The sequence below is a fragment of the Pavona decussata genome, unplaced genomic scaffold, assembly GCF_977016875.1.
Source record: "Pavona decussata unplaced genomic scaffold, jaPavDecu1.1 SCAFFOLD_37, whole genome shotgun sequence".
Classification (NCBI taxonomy): domain Eukaryota; kingdom Metazoa; phylum Cnidaria; class Anthozoa; order Scleractinia; family Agariciidae; genus Pavona; species Pavona decussata.
Genome location: NW_028145459.1, coordinates 1,682,653 through 1,702,208, shown reverse-complemented (window position 1 = coordinate 1,702,208; position 19,556 = coordinate 1,682,653). Strand labels below are relative to the sequence as shown.

Sequence of the window (19,556 nt, the reverse complement as noted above, 5' to 3'; positions counted from 1 at the left end):
CACAGTTTGCGCGCTTTACAGATTCTGTAAGTGATGCTATTAAGCACGCGCTAGGGTTGTGGTACGCAAATACGGCGGTCGATAAAGTGATCCCTCAATTTCACATGAAATGGATAATAAAGTTAAGTTTTGATCCTAAATTACTAAGTTTCTCGTTTCTGGACTCTTTTTCTTTTCTTTCCGAGCAAAAAAGTCATTCACCATGACCTTTTGCATGCTTTTCATCTTTGCCATGAAACCCAAATAAAACCACGCATGCGCATTTGACCAAAAAATTGCGACTGGTTGTTTTTGTGGAAATGAACTATTTTCTAAGGAACCGCTCATTAGAATTCCCTGAAATTTGGCATGAAAATAGTTCCCTAAAGCGTAACTCGCCAACAAAGAGAAACCTAAATCTAACAGAGGGTATCTTCACAAAACATTAAAATGCAAAATCAATATTTGCAGGAGATCTCTCTGTCAAAATTACATCTTTAGATCACAGAGCGTTTTCTTCTTAGTATTCTCGTTCTCTTGTTGTTTGGAAAATGCATTTACATCGTCGTCGCTTACCACAACAAATCTTGCAGCTGCCATTATTTTATTCTGAACAGCAAACTAAGTTCATTCAACAAAAAAGGCGGGAGTTGTGACGTCATTGCCGATATGTCACTCGCGAGAGTGACAAACGGAAAATACGTCACTCGGGTCCCGGATGTGGTAGTTTGTGGATTCTACGAGTGTTTTAGTTTTCAGTAAAACACTCCTGTCCATATAATAAAAATTGCTATGTCCCCAGACCAAGAACCGGAATATGCAAAAGGTAGCCTGTACTATAGAATTGAATTGAAGAAAGTTTTATAATGTAGGCTTTTTTATTGTACACTTGTTTAATAGCTTCGTTAGCTAATGTATTAATGTATTCCTGTAAATATAGTTGATTTATTCTTTTGTAATTTTTCACACGACTCCTAGGAAGAGCATTTTTATGATAAGATTTCGTGTTCTTAAATAAAGATTGATGATGATGATGATGATGATGATGATGATGATGATGATGATGATGATGATGATGATGATGATGATGATGATGAGTTCCTTTGACAATGTTGTTCGTGACCTGGGCCCGGTTGTCCGAAAGCCGATTATTTAAAGTTAACCGAGGTTTTCATCTCGCTCGTTAAGAATGTTTTAAGGCTAATTTTAAGCTAATGGTAAAGAAATCTTTAAGGCAAAACTGATGGACAAAAATCTTTTGGAGTACTCGTATGGGTTAGTAAATAAACTCGAACCAAAGTTCACGTTATCCCAAAATAGCTTAATCGAGTTTTGAACAGCTGGGCCCTGCTGTTTGCTCTTCTCTTCAATCTCCTCGTCAGGGCCGTACGTAGGATTTTTTGTCTGAGGGGGCAAACTCCGCACACCCGTATACAGACAGGGCTTCTAGTTGGACGTTTTTGTTTTTACCCCTACACACATACACAGAAAGTTGCCTCTAAGACCTTTAGAGGAGACAAAACACACTGATGCTTTTTGCCTTAAATTGTCATGATTTATCAGTTATGGCATAAACACCTTGTTTAGCTTGAACCAAACATTGCCATATCTTAATAAGGCAGTTAAAACTATCACGCATTTAAATGAGCCAAACCAAACCCAGCTGAAGTGCCCTATGTGGCATCAAAAACATCGTCGTTGAACAAACACACAGATTAAGAGGACATCAAAACTCATCAGGCCCAAATGACCTGTGATGTTGAACATACGATGGTCATAAATCCAAGGCTCTATCAAATCCTCCAAACCCGCCACAAATACTTGAGAGTAGCGTAGGCCTTTAAAGACCAATTTAGCTCTGAAAAACATACTCGTGTAAGCTAGATTTAAAAAGGCTAAAACACGCGCCAGGGAGTCGCGTAGCGTCAGTCTTTAGTTACCCGCCAAATTCTGTAGCACAGGCCTAGCCCAAGTTACAAAATGATTATTTTCATAAGAAAACTCGCACTGGCTTTTACCTCGAAAGATTTTCCAAAATAATTATTTGGAATTCACATTGAAAGATTTTTTCAGTGAAATTAGTCGATTTTCGTGTGATTTCGGAGCAGTATAGCTACAAGAAATAGCTCAGCAAACTCAAACACTATGTCAGAAAAACTGAATTGAGTTCTCCTGGCGGGGGCAGCTGCCCCCTCTGCCCCCTCTGCCCCAGCGCTACTGTGTACGGCCCTGCTCGTCGTCTAAGATTACAATATTACTTCTTTCCTTACTCGGCTCAGTTTGGGCTCAGTTGCGTTAGTTTTCGGTTCGCTATCTTTATTCGGTTACTCTCCTGCTTTGGTTTCGGCATCGATATTCTCAAATATCAAAATTTCGTATTTTGCCCAATTTATCAGATCACCACAGGAAACAATATGACACCTCTATGGGATGATTCGTTTGCTGGCTCGGCTCAGCGGCATTTTCAGGAAGAGAGGGATTTTGGGCGGGAAGATTTGACGGGCAGACTTGACCTGACCTGACCTAACCTTTCTCTCTGTCCATCAGTGAGGCCTTCGATGTCCAAGATGTGGCCCTCAACACCTCAATGTACCAGTAAGTTAATTTAACATGTCGTTATTGAGTCCCTCCTCATATCATGCGTAGAGAATAGCCGCTTCGCGATCTCCGTCGATCGCTTGGCTCGCTTGCTTCATGATTATTTAATTATGAATTCTTCAGACCCGTTCAATCTGCGATATATAAATCACAGATTTGCGATTTACAAATCAGGTTTTTGCGATTGATAAATCGCGCATTTCCGATTTATAAATCGCACGAAATATTTCGCAGAAAACGTTGACTGTGATTTATAAATCGCAAAGATACGTAACCTGCGATTTATAAATCACAAAATACATCTCTGAGATTTATGAATCGCAAAGTTCGTTGAATTGGCGATTTATAAATTACAAATGGTACTGTATTTGCGACTTGCTAAATAACACAAAATAATGCAAAATGATCGCTAAATAATATTTTTACATTTGGCACCCAATAATGATAGTCGCAATCACGCATGGCTTCCATTAATTTTCAGTCATCCGTGGTGAACGAATAGAATATTATAATTACCTTGATATCGAGGACTAGAGGACACAAATAATAGTGGGATTATTCCGCTTTCAATGAGTGACCATTTTACTATCTATTGTGTTTTGAAAGTGGGTAAACCCAAGGGATCCCAAATGCAGTTGAATACTTTCTTTTCTTCTTGTAAGAATTTATTTTATAAGAATATCGAGGTTGAAATTTGCGAAATTTTAAGAATGTTTTAGGAATAAAGCCGAGGCTGAGATTTTGAAAAGAGTATAATTTTGCGTATTGAAGTAAAAAGCGTTCTCTGGCTAAAAAGATTAAAATATAAGCTATCAGTCTATAGCCCTTAACGAATGAAAAATGTGGCGCGCAAGCGGAAATATATACGAAGAAGGTGCGAAAATTTGACAACAAAAAGAAGTGTCAAAAAAGCTAGAAAATAAAAATGTAAATATGTACAAACTACAATAAAATGGAGTATTGCCTAGGCAACGGTTTGTGTTGAAGTACATACGTTTTTAAATAAACCGTATAAAATTCTTCCTTTCTCTAAACAGCAAAACTAAAAGACAAAACAATAAAAACCTGCACTAGAAAAAATGTTCGATGCTAATGACAGTCCGATGGCTATAATCTAAGAATATTCACAAGAATATTTTCTGCCAAACATAAGAAAAAAAATGAGAATAATAATATTCAGTCTGAAAAGAGTTTAAATTCGTTTTAAATTCTGTGCCGTGACGTTTTTGTTGAGGACCTGAAAAATGTTCCTTGGTATCTTGTTAGCAATTACGAGGACACTGATGAGGCGCAGTTTCACGTGGAACAATTTATTTCTTGGTATCGCTGACACTCAACGCCAGTCAAATGCTCCCGTGTTTATTTTGGAATGGGCTTTCTATTTATTATTCTTTTTTTTTTATGTATCCTAATTAGCATGCATAAAACATTAATACATTATACATTAATACATTAATACATTAACGTCTATTCAATTTTGCACAAAGAAGCTGGTAGCGCAAATAATTATAAAATAAAAGAATAATTTATCGGCTACCATTTATGAAAAAGGTCCATGCCATTCTCAACGAGCGATATCGTAGTGAAATCGAAGTCGGTTTTTGTGTGATTTGAACAGAGGACAGTATTAAAAGTACCGTAGGAGTTATACATGTAAGGAGAGCGCGATATCTTGTCATCAGCGGTCAAGGGTCATTTTCCATCTCCACCTTCACGCGCCAAAATATAAAATCTATTTTCGCCTTCGCGCGCCAAAACCCAGGAGCTTTTCAGTTCGTTTTCTAAAGCCCACGGGGTCCACGTGCGCGACATAAAATTATATTCTTATGGTTTCGATGCTCAGTTTGGGAATGCAGCGGTCGAAATGAAGTTTTCATACAAGTCACCAAAGCGTAATATAAAAGAGTTTGTATGGCTTTCAAATTCGATTGAAAATTAAACAACAATATTCCCTCGAAAACCTACAAAAATTAAATCCGAAAGAGCTCATCTGATGTGTTTTGCCGTGTTTTCATGGCTTCGCGCAGAGCTTCCGAAAGCCGATTTGAGCAGTTTATCTCTTAGTGGCTAGTCCACGTTCAGCACTGTAGCCGTGACCCTCTAGTATGTAATGCACGTATCAGCGGCCAGCCCGGTGGGCCGACCCCCGGGCACCCAGGAGCATTTGCAAAGGCTGCCCTCACAAATGCTTGTTAAAGCCCCTGGGGTAGATTTGAAATCTTGAAACAAATATCCCCGCCCCCGGGGCTAAAATGTGGCAATGCCGTGGTCCAACTAAAAATAGAGACGTTCTCCAAAGGTTTTGATATTTTCCTCTGATCATCCTAGTACTCAGGAAGTCAGTACCAACTTCAAAATAAAGTTTAAACGGCAGTTTATTGCTAAAATGGACGAAAAAACAGCTTCTTTAACTGGTCCGCGTTCGTCGTCAAGCCCGGATCCCTTGAAGAATTCTATCCAATCCATGATCTGTGGAACAGAACGTCTTATAAATACATTGTGTACCAACTGCAAGTGTTGTCACAATTTGCTCAATTCTACAGGTTCTTAAAAGCACAATATCAGAAAAGTTTTCATCTTAAAATAGTTTTCAAGAAATGTTAATTTGTTTCCTCCAGTTTTTAGTGGAGGATGGATTAATGGTGGTCATGAAGTATACTTGCAAATTTGAATGATAATATAATTTACTCACCTCAGAAAGCAAAGACTTCGAAATGCAGTCGAGCACTCTCCGGATCCCCGGGGGTTTTTGCCACGCCACTGAATAATTACTGCTGGACCTCGTGACAGCAGAGCATTAGCAAATCCCGTGCGTAGATAGATCCCCGGGAAGTTTTGCCAAAAAGGCGAAAGCACGCTAATGCCCCTGTCTCCGGGGCAAATTTTTGCTGCAAATCCCCTACCAACACGTGGGTTTCCCTGAGTTGCCCGGGGGTCGGCCCCCAAGGCTGGCCGCTGATACGTGCATATAAGTGAGAAGGTTGGAAAACTTGAAGTCCATTTTGACCCGTCATTTGAGGAGTGCACTTTAACCTCGCTAAAATTCGCTGGAAACTCAAGCACGCGCTTAATTCCCCAGGGTTTTCATTTGAGGCGGGAGGCCGGACGTTTCGTCCGGTCGTTTGCCGTTCCACGTCCGGTACTTTGAGATCAAGTTACCAAACATTTTTGAAAATCAAAGAAATTCGCAATGATAAGCCAATGAAAATTCTGTTGTTGCCATTCTCCCTCCCCCTCCCCCTACCAACTGACCATTTTCATTCAGTAACTTACTTTTTAAACAGAATTTTAGTGAGCGCCAGCATTGCCTAGGAGACTGTTTCCTTGGTTCCAGAAACGCTGAAAATGGCGTTTCTGAGTATTCTATTGCACCATTGCACCCTCTTGGTATAAATAGACGTGATGAAACACGCCAATGACATGTCTCACACTTGTAACTTAGTCCTAAACAACCAATCATTGTCATGCATTTTATATTTTAAATCTTCTTTGTAACGATCCTTTTATGTTTCTCACTTTTCTTTTTCGTTCAGCCCCCGAGGAAATATTTCAGAAGTATGTCCGCTACTTTACAAAACAGTTGAAAACCCTGGAAATTCCCTCACCATTTGCCAAGAGAGATGATGAGCGGTTCTTCCTGGGCGACTCATTCGAATTAAATTCACCCATTAAGATACAGACCTTCGTTGAAAACAAAGTTCATTTCAAATCGGGCGCTATTTTTTCCTCAGACTAGCCGTGTCCTCGGAATGAGAAACTCACGGTTAAACCTGGGCACGAGTACTAAAATTTCCCCCAATAGGGGGGATCCACGTGAAACTTTTGGCTCGCAACAAAGTACACACACCCCATCCCTGGCAAGCGCAGTTTTGTACCAACAACATCCAATCTACTCAATGTCACTCTATCAAGCTACCCATGCAAATGAAGGTTAACACGTTTATCGAAAGGAGGAGAAAATTGTTGAAATCGACAAAGGGACGGTTTTCGCGAACGCAGAAATGGAAGAGCTTAAGATCAAGGACCAGAAGAATGAAGACAAAATTAAAGACTAGGGGATATATCAACTTCGTCCCCAGGGCCTGTCCTCTTCACGTCCCAGGCGGAGCCAATCTTGAACAAGAGTCCTTAGGCTCTTTGGCCAGCGGTTGGTGGCCAGGAGAGACTTGAATTACTACTTGAATTTTATTACCGTAGGCTTTCTGCGATAAAACAATGGAAGCCGTTACGAGCCAATCAGCTAGGACAGCCAATCAAAAAATGTAAATAAAATTCTAGTTCCCCAGAGTCTCCCCTGGCGCCTAACCGCTGACCAAAAAAGCCTGAGGACTCTGGGTTCGAGATTGAGGCGGAGCGAGAGAGGGGCTCCCTGGGACGTGAAGAGGAGAGATCCTGGGAACGAGGTTGGAGGCTTTAGCTACTGTCAACACGATCTCGTCCTCAAATGAAGGATAATCATCATTTGTCATATGTGACCAAATGAAGTATATCCTTCAATACCCCCAATGACCGTACGTGATGTCCATGAAAGACTGAGCATAGCCCTTATGCGAAAAAAAAAATGGCAACCAAAGGGATTTTGGGAGCGCTTTTGTGCGTAAATGTCAGTTTTATTGTGTTTGATGTAGATCCTGTGAAACCTGTATTAAGCGGTCACTTAGCCATTCCATGAGGGTCAGCCACCGCTTAATATGCCGAAAGAATATGATCTAAACTAGTACTAGTACTTAATAATTAATAAATAATAATAATAGTTAATCAATCAATCAACCTTTACTTTTACAAAGTTAAAAATTCGTCAGGTCGATACAAATAAACGTACAAGACAAACTATCAATATCAAATCCTTATCCTAAATAGAATAATACAATAGAACTTGCGTTTTTCCTGAAGCCGGCCAGGGCCGCTTGCCAAATGTCCTAACGGGATCTGAAATTTTGTCCATATAAGACTCTCAGCTGCCTCAACGTCAAGGCGATTTAACAGCAAGTCGGCTTGACTTTTGCTACTGATTTTCGCAAAGTCGAGTTAGCGGTGTAGACGACACTCCCGGGAAACACTGCTTTTTATTTCAAGAAATATATTATCTCAGGAGTCCATAACGAACTTGATGCGAATTTGTAATTGCGTTTGACGTAGAAAGAAGGCACTCCTAATACTGATTGGAGACTAGATTGAATGGGACAATAAACTAATCAATGGATCTTGGGACGCGTATCTGGCATCCCCCGCAGATTTTACAGGGGCGCAACCTCACCCTGACTTGGCGAAAGAGAAAGAGCCTGGGATCGAGATCATCGAACGCACTCCCTAATTAATTAAGCGGTCACCCTCAGAGAATGACTTAATGACCGTTTAATACAGGTTTTACAGAACATACATCAAACACAATAAAGGTGACATTTTACATAACATTTGATAAAAAAATGTTTATGTACAAAAACGCTCACGTCTCTTACTTGGTTAAGAAACCGCAGCGATAAAATGGTGTGACAAAGGATCGAGAACAGGGTATAGACAAAGGCTAATAAACTGTTAACGCCAAGATCGTACAGTCAATATTGCAGATCATTAGAAATTCAATTGCCTGGCAGGTGCCCCAAAAATCTTTTGTGCAAACAGGTCTTTAGTAACTTTTTTTTAGCAAGTCTTGAAGTATTTGAAGATAGAATCAGAAAATATCAGGCCGATGTCTATAGTCCATATATATTGAAACGCCATATTTTGAATTTTCTCAGTATAATATTTTGTATAATTCTCTTTTCAGGACACTGACGAATATATTTCCAGCAACGTCGTGAATCATTGTCCCAGCAAATTGTCAAGGTTAATTCTATGCGTCAAAATATGGTTTTTGGTGAAAAGTGCGGTTCACAAACTCAAAGATCGTTCATCTTCAAAGCGTTTTACTTTTTCTTTGTATCTGCCATGGTAATGAAGATAGCCTTTTCTCCAGTGTACTACAGACAGCTGGGACTAAGCGCTAGTTACACAGGAATCCTCTCAGGAACAGCCCCGTTTATACGCGGTGTTGGCGCACCGCTATTAGGATATCTGGCGGACAAAACGAGCAAACGAAAACTTGTTTTTCTTGTTAGTATGACAGCAAATGCGATAACGCCGATATTGGTGCTCATTCCTCGACCAGGGGAACAAGTTTGTAAATTATCACGTGTTAATCGAGGGCATCGTCAGCCGTGCCATCTAATACACAAGGGAGAAAATCACACCCAATGCATACATAGTGTTGAGAGTGACGCGACAAACCTAAATACAACTGAATATTTGCTTCATCAAAATTTAGAGATTCATACAAGCAATACAAGCGCGAATATTCAACAGATAAACACCAATGAGTACGACAAAGAAGTACGGACAGTCTTCCTTATTCAAATGGCATTGCTCCTAATTGGAGAGTTCATTGCAGCTCCTGCTCGAAATCTGGCTGACGCAGTTTTACTTGAAACTCTGGGAAGCGAGTCGAGCAGCTATGGCGCGTACAGGCTCTGGGGAAGCGTAGGGCAGATCGTTTCGAATGTTATCGTCACGTTTGCTGCTAAATATATTCACTTACTTCCTGTATGTGATTCAGAAGTTCAAGATGATTATGGCATGTCCATGTATGTGGTGTCATTTTCTGTGGTCATCGCTTTTGCGTATGCCTTACAGATAAACTTTACCCAGGAAAGTTACAACACGGAAAAGATCCCCCAAAAAATCCTTTTTGACAAAGAGACGTCTCTGCGAGATAGCATTTTGAACTTTCGAGGCGTAACATTAATCATCATTATTCTCTACCTTGGAATAGTTGATGGAGTTTTTTTCTCGTTTATGTTTTGGTACCTTATCGATTTAAACCCGTCCCAGGCCACCTGGATTATGGGCGCGTCAGGAATAGCCCGTTGTACAGCTTCCATGTTAATGTTTGGATTATCAGGAAAGCTTATCAGAGCAATAGGTGTCTTCAACACAATTCACTTTTCCCTTGTTATGTATGTTTTTGCCTTCTTCTTTTATGGCGTGATAAATGATCCTTGGTTGGCGCTTATTCCTGAATTATTGCAATGCCTTGCCTTTGCAACTTCTATGCCAGCTTGCATTCTTTATTTCACAGAGAACTCACCACCAAGATTATCTTCGACAGCTCAAGGTAAAAGTACATTTGCTAGAAGATCAGACTCCTGGGGGGGGGGGGGGGTACTCCCCTGTATGGCCTATACGGGGAAGTGCCACTTGATAGGGTATGGTTTTTGGCCCCTCTGCCCTGAACAGGGTCATGAGCTCCTCAAAGGGTATATAGTTTCAAGGGAGTCTGTGGAAATCAGGGTCTGGATCCTTCCTAGACAGGATATGACTGGAATACTGTCGTCGAGTATTAAGCAATCCGAGATTGGAGATGTTCATTGATCTGTATTTATTTAGCAGGTAGTCAGTCAACATAAGATCATTTTCAGGCCTAGATATCAGCGCTTTAGGGTCTTAAAATAGAGGGTGTTGCACTACACAGGGTAGGTACAGTAAGGGTATTTTTTTCCATAACAGGGTCAGGGTTTCAAACCTCCAGCGCCACCCCTATAGCAAAACTTGGGTCAAACAATTTGTAATAATTTTCTACTAAAAAAAATACACGAATTACAGCTGTTACGTCTAACAGAACCTTAAGAGTTTACACTCTCGTCGCTCATGTTTGAGGTTTTAAACTGTGAAACTGCTTTAGGCCCAAGCATGATTCTATCTTGAAATGTTTGTAGATACCTTTGGCCGCGTTTAAACTTAGATTAGCTCGACATGATCCCTTTTAATAACAAACAACAACTGCCAAAGTATAGCCATGGAACCTCGATTTATTTCTATCTTTAGTACTGACGGTTCGAGGTTCCAGCCTTTAACACCGACAAGACACTTTTGTAACCCAACATTGACCGCAACAACGAGTCCTGATTGATAAAAGTAATTCATGTTTGATTTGTTTCATCTCAGGCATTGTTCAGTCGTGCTATTTGGGCATTGGATTTGGAACAGGGCCCATATTTAGTGGCTTTCTTGTAGCGAGCCTGGGAGGAGCCTGGACGTTTGTGGTGTTTGGAGGATTAACAGTGATAATGCTCTTTTTCTCTGTTCTGACGCAGCTCATGTCAAATTGTCTGGAGAAGGTAAAGGAAAACAAGCACACCTCAAAAATACAAGAATTTGACAGCAGCTATTTGTAGCTTTCCACAGTATGCTTGGCTAGTTGCCGAGATGTTATGTCAGTAGCCAGTGATCAGGACAAGGGAAGCGTTTGAGACGTGCATGATTGGAATGGTTTGGAATTCAGCGAACGTCTTTGTCACTATGTGTGTGTTGAATGGTGTGTTTTTAGGTGGGGGTGGGGGGGTGGGCATAGATACTTAATGAAGTTTCATGGACTCAACTTACCTGAACATCTTGTGGGGGGCGGGGGAGGGAGTGGGAAGGATGGCACAGTAGTAAGAGCACGCGCCTCTCACCTCTCACCAACCACAAGACGTTTGGTTACAGAGCTGCCTCTACAGCTGCTCGTAGATTACGGAACGGACTTCAAATACACATAAGCTTGAGTTGTAACATTAACTTTTTTAAATCTAATCATTTTAATTGGAACTTTAGTTTTGTTTATTAGTAGTGTTCAGTTGCTTCTAAAGGCGCGTGTTACACTGAAAACTCTAACTTATATCTGTTGCACGGTAACAGATATTAAATTCTCAGCCTCGGATATTGCATTTCTAGCGTTCTGATTGGTTCACTAAATCTCGGTTATCAGCTCATATACCGTAGTTTGACCTTATATGGAAAACAAAAGCCCCAGGTGTCGCTAAGCTAAATTTTTTTTTTCGGCGGGAAGCAAAAGTTTCTTCGGAAAAATTTAGAAGAAAAAAAAAAGGAAAAGAAAGAAATACCAAACAATGCCATCTCAATATAACAACAATAAAAGCCACAAAGTTCGGTATGACGCTATTCAATGGTACGCATCTCTGAAGTTTCCTTTAAAATCTTCAAAATTGCAAGATTTTACGATTTTTTAGATCACATAACAACAACAATAACAACCGGTTACCTTCAAAAATTTCAGGATGGCTTGCAAATCCTGGCGAACCAATCGAAGAAATTTCTCAAGAAGAGCTTCATGCCTGTCTTTATGTTTTTACGAATTTACGAGGACTTCAGATGGTTCATCTATGAATCCGTACGAGCTCCGGCCATAATGTTCGTTTCCGTCGCTCGGCACCACTCAGCAAAACATTTGCACTAATGTGCACAGCTCTTACGCTTCTCAAATAAGCTTGAAGTTTAAAAACTTGCACTGAATGCTTGTCTCAGTGAGGTTGTACCTCGAACACTTGGACTTGCCTGAAGTGTTTTAAATCGTCCGCGAGGAATTCAATTCAACATGAAAAAAGCCGTTCTTACCCTGATCTCTTCCTTCGCTCGGCATCACGCAGCAGAACATTTGCTCAAATGTGCACAACTATTACGCTTCTCGATGAGCTGGAACTTCAAAAGTACTTGAATGCTAGCTCAGAAAGGTTATAATTCGTACATTTAAACATTTCTTGAATTTTAGATGTCCGACTGTCCCCGGTTTTCTTCGCTTTCGATTTTTCATTCAACTCCGTTTGCAAAGCGCTTCGCGTGTCATGTGATCATAAGGTTTCGCTCGCTTTGGTCGGAGGTTGCCTCAACATCCGGTCGTTTAAATTTGAAAGAAAACTTTAACAGCAATGTCCAAACGCGGAGAATTTAATAAAACAATTATTCCATTCGCGCTTGTTGGGTATGAGATCAGTTATAGCCAACTCGGCGCTTCGCGCCTCGTTGGCTATTTACCATCTCATATCCAACGTGCGCTCATGGAATAATTGTTAAATATCCAAATGGCCAAAATTAAATAATCGAATTCTTGTTAATGTTTTAGAAGAAGAGCATATTTAAGGTTTTCCTATTTTGGAATATCCGGAATATGTCCCGGAAAACACACCCCGAAAATATTGTAAACTGTGCAACACAGAAATGGATAGCAGGAAGAGTTTTTGGACCACGTTGGTGAGGGAGTGGGCACGAATATTTGGCCTTAACAACTCAGTTGATACAACCAAATATTGGAAAGCAATCAGGAGATTGGAGATTGCCAATAAACCAAAAGCGTAGTTGTGGTAATGATTTTAACAGTAAGTTGTGCTTGCCGAACAAAAAGAGAGTATCCGTAAATGTCGTGGGTCCTTTTTGCGAGTAACGCCGTGTGTAAAAAAGAATACAGGGATATTCTCTATCAGGAAACTCAACTAGCGGCCACCTGCAAATTCCTATGGGCTGCAAGGACAGTAAGTTGGTTAAAGGGGCTATGTCATCCCCAAGCGCATGTGCGCGTTGGTGAGAAGCACTTTGAAATCGTTGGCCCATCTTTTTCAAATACCGTCGGAGAGTTCAGGAAGCTGTTTTCATCTGTTTGAATCGCGTTCATCTTTGGAAAATTAGCTGAATTTTTTATTTACAAAAGTTCTTTAGAAATTACAGAAGCTGCTTGTTGGGATATTTTTGAAAGCTTTTGTAATGGCGGAAAAGCAAAAATCCGGCGCCCAGCCTCAATCGGTCTCCACTGCGCATGTGCTCCAGCTGACATAGTCCCTTTAAGGTAACCGGATTTCTGTAGCTAGGCGTAGACGTTAATCAATAATGTGGTTTACTGTGGTTTGGATTGTATCAACGCTTACTGAGCCAACATGTACAGAGTTCTCCCAATTACATTCTGGAGATTCAGCTGCGAAAGTAGTTTCATAAGGATTTAAAAATATAAATAAATCCCCCTTGGTTAATACGCCAGTTAGGATTGCCTTCCCAGTTATAACCTATAAATGTAATAATGGCTCAGCGGCACTACAATATTTATGTACCAACCAGGGAGCGACTTTGCAATTTTTCGCGCGTACAAAGTCAATCGTCTCGTGTATTTGGTAAAAATGCGAATACGGATAGGAAGAGCTTCTATTATGATCAACCGTCCTACCAAATAGAACACACAAAGGCTAATCACGATCAAACCAAACAAATCGATATGCAGAATATATACTTGCCAACTTTTTCTGACGCAAAGGCGTGAGATTTTATCCCGGGAGTGCGGGGATTTTCGAAGACGACACGACTGTATATCCGAAGATTTCCGAAGATTTCCGAAGACGGTCCAAGGAACTCTGAAGTTCTCAAAAAAATGATTATCTCCGTACGCACCTTCAAAAATCAGACATTTCGGGGAAAGTATCGTCATTCAGTAATTTCCCGCGGACTTTTCTTTTCTCCCATTGGTTTGTGTCTACATATTTTTAAGAATTGTTTTTTCAACCAGAAGATTTTTTAATACTGAATTCGGTCCGTAAGTGTGAGCTGGCGTAAGATCGACGGAAGTTTTTAAACCGCAGGCGCGGGTCAGAGTTAGCAGGTATAAAAACTAGAATATATATGACAACTAAAGAAGGTGCATCCCAACAATTTGATTTGATTTGATTTGTTCGCAAGGGAACAGCAAACTCAGTCTTTCTTGTTCTTATGACCGTCTTTGTAATTGGAGAGTTTATTAATATTGGAGCTCCTGCTCGACTGAACTCTCGCTGACGCAGTACTACTTGAAACTCCATTTCCATTTGTGCGTTTTTCGCTGTTTGACCGCGCAGACATCGGAACTACAAGCGGTCAGCGAAAACGACAGAGGAGGGGGCAGTCAGAGGAAAGAGGAAAGAAACTCTTGAAACTCTCTCTCCTCCCTCTCCTCCCTCCTCCCTTTTTCGCTCCCACCACATTTCGCGCGCGCCCAAAATACGGAAATCAGCTTTTTAAAGCAGAAAAATCCAGGGAAACGCTAGCTTGGCAGGCTACTCTGGAAAGGGAGTCGAGCAGCTATGGCGTGTGTACACAGTCTCTGCGGAAGTGTAGGCCAGATCATTTTGTATCTTCCCCATATTCACATATATACTTGCTGCATGTAATTCAGAAATTCAAGATGATAATAGCATGTCCGAGGCTTTCTACGTGCTTATTAGCTGTGTTGGGGTCGCAAAGTATATTGTGTGAACTGAATGTCCAGCCGCCATATCATCTTTTCCCGGGCTGTGGGTTGGTGCTTTGACAGCTTAACGACTTACACGTCACAATTTGTCGGTCGATTGTTTGTTGTTGTTGTTTTGTTTTTTTGGTGAGACGCAGGAAGAATAACGGCCAGATTCTGAAAATCTATAGTATTGCCATAGAGGTTATAAATCGGGCCGAATTTTGTCCGTTCACTCCGGCATCATTTCAGTTCTTTGTCAAATTGGGTAAATCGACACGAGGATTCGAGACACTAAAGGGTCTTAGTTTTGCAAGTGTAAGACATTACTCAAAAACGTTTAGGGCCCGCAGCCAATTTAATAGTATTTCCACATCTTAATTTCCGCATTGCGCATGCTTAGCAAAAGAAGGAAATTCTTACAGGCGGATATTACCTTTCGCGCCTTTACAAACTGAGGTTAATTTCATATTCGAAAGAAAAGCAGGTGTTGAACACCTATACCGGTGATTTGCTTCACGATTACGAAGGCTGCGATATTTCCTAAAGTGAGCTGAATGAAATGATTTTTACCAAAAATGTCTCGGAACAGTTTGAATTGCGAGTAAAAACTCCAATTGTTTTTTTTCTCGCTAGAGGTAACTCATAGATGAAATTGCGCTACCGTTGTTGAAGGATATCAACCTGAGTCGATTTGGAATTAAGCACAGCGGCTTTGTCTAACATTGTCTACGACTTCCGTGTGCGGTTACAACGTGAAACGTTCGTCTATCTGGCTGTTGAGTGCTTTATGTTAAACCTAAATTTCGTTACAAGCCGTCAATCACTTTATCCCATGTAACAGCACAGAGCGAAGGATGAAATAAGAGGCAACTCAAGTGAGCTGATTGGTTGTTTGTTTGAGAAACTGTATACTCAAAAAGACTCAGTTATACGCCGATCAATTTGAAGATTCAACATCTGCTAGCTATAAATTTGAACTTTTGACGATTGGCTTATTACTCAAATTCTTATCTCGCGGGGCCAAAAAGCCGTTCAAATGCCCTTCCCTAGCACCGATTCGACGATCAAATGCTCCTCCCAAAAAACAAACATTCCAGTTTGGAGTATACACTGTTTCATTTATCGGAAACTGGTTCATTTTCATTCTTAACTGTGGTACATATATTGCACTCGTTAAGAGGGAATTTATTTGAATTCGAACATCTGCAAATCAAAGCATTCTGGTTTTTATACAGACCTTCTAAAACACTGCAAAGATTGGGGAGTCGTTTTTTGGTGAGCCAATCACTGAAAAAGCGACAATTTCCTCCTCCAACTCGTCCGTGGATCTGGAACCACGTGTATTCCGCAGAATAAGCCACAGAAAGATGTCAACTTGAGATTCAGGTCCAAATTCCCCACCCCACCCAGCTAAAGTTCAAATCCCCCACCCACCCTCTGGAAGGCTTTTCGCGTCAAATCAGTGCCCTTCTCCTCGGGCACGAGAAATGGTCAAATGCTCGGAGTTTCCTCGGGGGAGGGATGGATGAAGGTTTGAATTAATGAGCTCATTATAAGACTCCGGACGTTACACATGGTTGCTCATTTTATTTTTTGAGCTACATCATCCTTAATCCTTACCTAATGTTACCTTCTTAATAAGCGGGTCAAATATAATGCTGTACTGCCTGATTAAGGAGACTAGTCTTTGGTTTTTAGAAAGATTCTTGTTGCTAGGTGACTAACCTTTTTGAAAATACATCCTCCACGCACGTTGTCACCTTAGTATTCACTCACATCCAAGTTTATCATACAAAACAACGGATGGATACTAAACAAAAGATGTTAGCCCATAATCTCTTTCAACAAAAAAAAAACATACCTGGAAAAATAATTCTCCTCTTGTAGGGTTTTCATTGTATCGGAAAAAATCGGTGGCTTTGGGTTGGATCTTCAGCGCTCTTTCAACTGCTCCGGTTGAGGTAAGACTTTTCCCGGAGGGATAGTGAAACTTTTTTCCTCCTGGGCTAACGAGAATTGGAGTTAGTTCCCCTACATTTTAAATGTTTTTTTTTTGTTTTTTCGTACAAGCCTGTATCTAGTCTAGGTGATCCCTTTTAACTTCATTTTGAAAGGAACTTAAGTAATGCTGGATTAATACAGCCTGGATAAACAAGGTAAGATGTTCCGCGAGTACCGGGTTTCTCTGGACAGTGCTTTAGTTTCTTCTATTCTGCTTAGAATACAGAATGAGCACAACGCGAAAATACGACAGCGCTTTCTTGAAGTATTAAAGGGAACATTTTCTATCGATAGGGGATCAAGTGAAAATCAGTGTTTTTATGAACTGAGATCTGATAAGCCGTTAAATTGACCACCGTGAACAGACAAAAAAGGTTAACATTTGGTGCGCTATTGCACGTGCATTAAACTTTTCGGTAGATTTCTTTGCCGTCACTGTACGACTAGGACGTGAAATTTTCTAATGGGACGCTTTATGGAGGACGTAAACACACAGCGAGGATTTTTTCTTTCTCTTTCTAAACTTGGGTGCTGTTTTCAAGAATACAACTCAGGAAATTTCAACCAAAATTGGAAATTTAAAGTGAGTTGGAATAATCGCGACAACGTTTGAAAAAAAACGCGAATTTATTTTAATAGTGACGTTTTCGCTGCTGTCGCCGTCGTCGTTAGTAAAGCTCCTTAATATGTGAGAGATTATCGCATGCAGTGATTAAATATGCGACTTGATGTATTTCACTTACATTTGTCCAGCAAATAAAAAATGCCGCTGATTAAGAAAGCTAGAAATAGCTAGCGGTAAACTAATCTTCAGTTTAACATCTGTTTTGATGTGCTGCGATCCTGAGAATTAAGTCTTGAAAAGTTAAACAAAATCAAACTGAAATTGAGTTGTCGGAGCACCCGAGTTGCCGTTTGTACAATGGTGTCACTCTTTTGAAGGTTTCAGTCGAATTAGATAGGGGCAAATCGATTTTGGCTTCGCTTCTTCTAAATTATGAATTTAACTCTCTCAGTCGAGGATGAAAGATTCATTTCTTATCACAAATGGTCCGTAGTTTTTTTTTCCTGTTCGAAATACGCGCAAAACGCAAAGTAATGAGCACTAAATTTGAATTTCACAACTCTTTATTTGACGCTCGTTTTTGTTTTTTTTAACTATCAAGTCCAATGTAAAGGCTACGCTTTACTGAGACAGTATTTAAGTCGATTTTCTAGGGAATTAAAAATCTGCGTTTTGCATCTCAGTTGTAAGTACGGCAACGCTAAATGAAACTCAAGTTCCAAGCAAAGATCCGGAAATATTGTTTTTGGTGCCGTTGGCGGAGTAGAAAATAATTTCACTAAACATATTTTGCTCAGATTATTATTTATGACCCTATTTGGCAATATTTTTTTAAACGTTTTTAAAATTTAAGGAGCATTCTGATCAGTTAAGCATTAAAAATTTCATAATTCATTAGTACTGAGTTTGAAAAGTGATTACTATTATTGAACTTGTTCTTGTTGAAGTGACGTTCTGTAACATCCACATGCAAAGCCTTTATGAAAACACACTGTCAAATAAGCGAGAGTTATTTCCTGTCGTAGCATTCGGTTACCGCAATTTTGTAATGAGATGGTGTAGCTTGTAAAGGATCTTGCTTCTTAAACGAAGCAGGTGGAGAAAAACAGAAAAAACAACACTTCTATGGTCTTCGGCTGATTAGCAAAGGCTATTTTCATGTTCACGTCGCTACTATACTGACATCTTCTTAACTTCGTCTGATTCATTTTCATGCAATAAAAGATTATTATTATCAGTAGCTTTGCTTTGCTTTGCTTTAAAGATCTTCAGTTGTTAAAAAAAATCAAATTAATTTGAGTATTGACAGGGTAGGCAGGAAACAAAATATCAAATAAAAATTTTTACTGTGGTCTTGCCTCCTCGTTTGTTCCACTTTCATTTCGATTCTAAATATCAGATTGATAGTTTCAATCTTTTACGGAGGGTGTGAGTTTCAACCATACCTAAAACTTTGATTCATCAATCGACAATCCTTTTGAAGAAAAAAACAGTAACTCAACGTGATTCATGACTAGCAGCTGGAACTATCAATAGCTATCTGTAATTTCTGAATTGCGTTATCATGGTTAATTGTTCATTTAGCAATTTGCAGATGGCATCGCGAAGGCGGTGCGGTGGGCTTTAATTTCCTCAGCAAGGCCTACTCTGGCCATAAAAAATACATCCAATTAACAGCTTTCCTTTTTGTTCGTAAAATCTTCTACTGGGCAGGACTTGGGAAAATTTTTCTCATTTGTTTATCCTCAAAAAATAAAAGACTAATTTTTTTTTCCACTTTCTTAGAAAATAATCCGTATTCATTTATGCAATTTTAATTTTTGACATTAAAAACCATTCCACCTGCGGGAAAGCAGAAAATGGTAGTAGATATCACGAAGAAAAATAACTTTAAAATATGATTCCCTTTTCAATAACACCGAACCACAAAAATTGACGAAACGTTGGTTTGTTTACCCTTTTTTTATTTATTTTTATTTTTTTATGTATTTTTTTACAGAAATCGAAACGAAAGTGAGAAAACACGACGAATATTTTTGAAAAAATTTAAACGAATTTGTAATCGTCATTCATAATAATTAGGAGAATTTAGTTGGCCCGCTGCCGGACCGGCATCTTGTGAGTTTGCTTTATATAGACCCGTAGGGGATGAATAAATTATCCGAGTGAAATGTATGACACATATTCTTTTGAACGACTGATAAAAGATTTAACACTCATGTACGCAAAACAAGAATTTGCAAACAGAGAGGCTGTTAAAAAAAATCCAGGCTTAGGAAAGCTTATGCAAACATAACAATAAACATTTTTATGTTTCTCCTTTTATTTTAACCGATAGTAGAGCGAGCCGGTACG

The 19,556-nt window shown here is 39.8% G+C and overlaps 1 protein-coding gene across 1 annotated transcript; it reads left to right on the top strand.

Moving 5' to 3' along the window:
* The first annotated feature begins 2,500 nt into the window (after nt 1–2,500).
* On the top strand, nt 2,501–10,888 carry LOC146483948 (major facilitator superfamily domain-containing protein 6-like). The gene is made up of 3 exons (XM_085105062.1): nt 2,501–2,574; nt 8,345–9,727; nt 10,558–10,888. The coding sequence occupies exons 2-3, from the start codon at nt 8,413–8,415 to the stop codon at nt 10,785–10,787; spliced, it is 1,545 nt and encodes a 514-aa protein (XP_084961188.1). The 5' UTR covers nt 2,501–2,574; nt 8,345–8,412; the 3' UTR covers nt 10,788–10,888.
* The last annotated feature ends 8,668 nt before the right edge of the window (nt 10,889–19,556 follow it).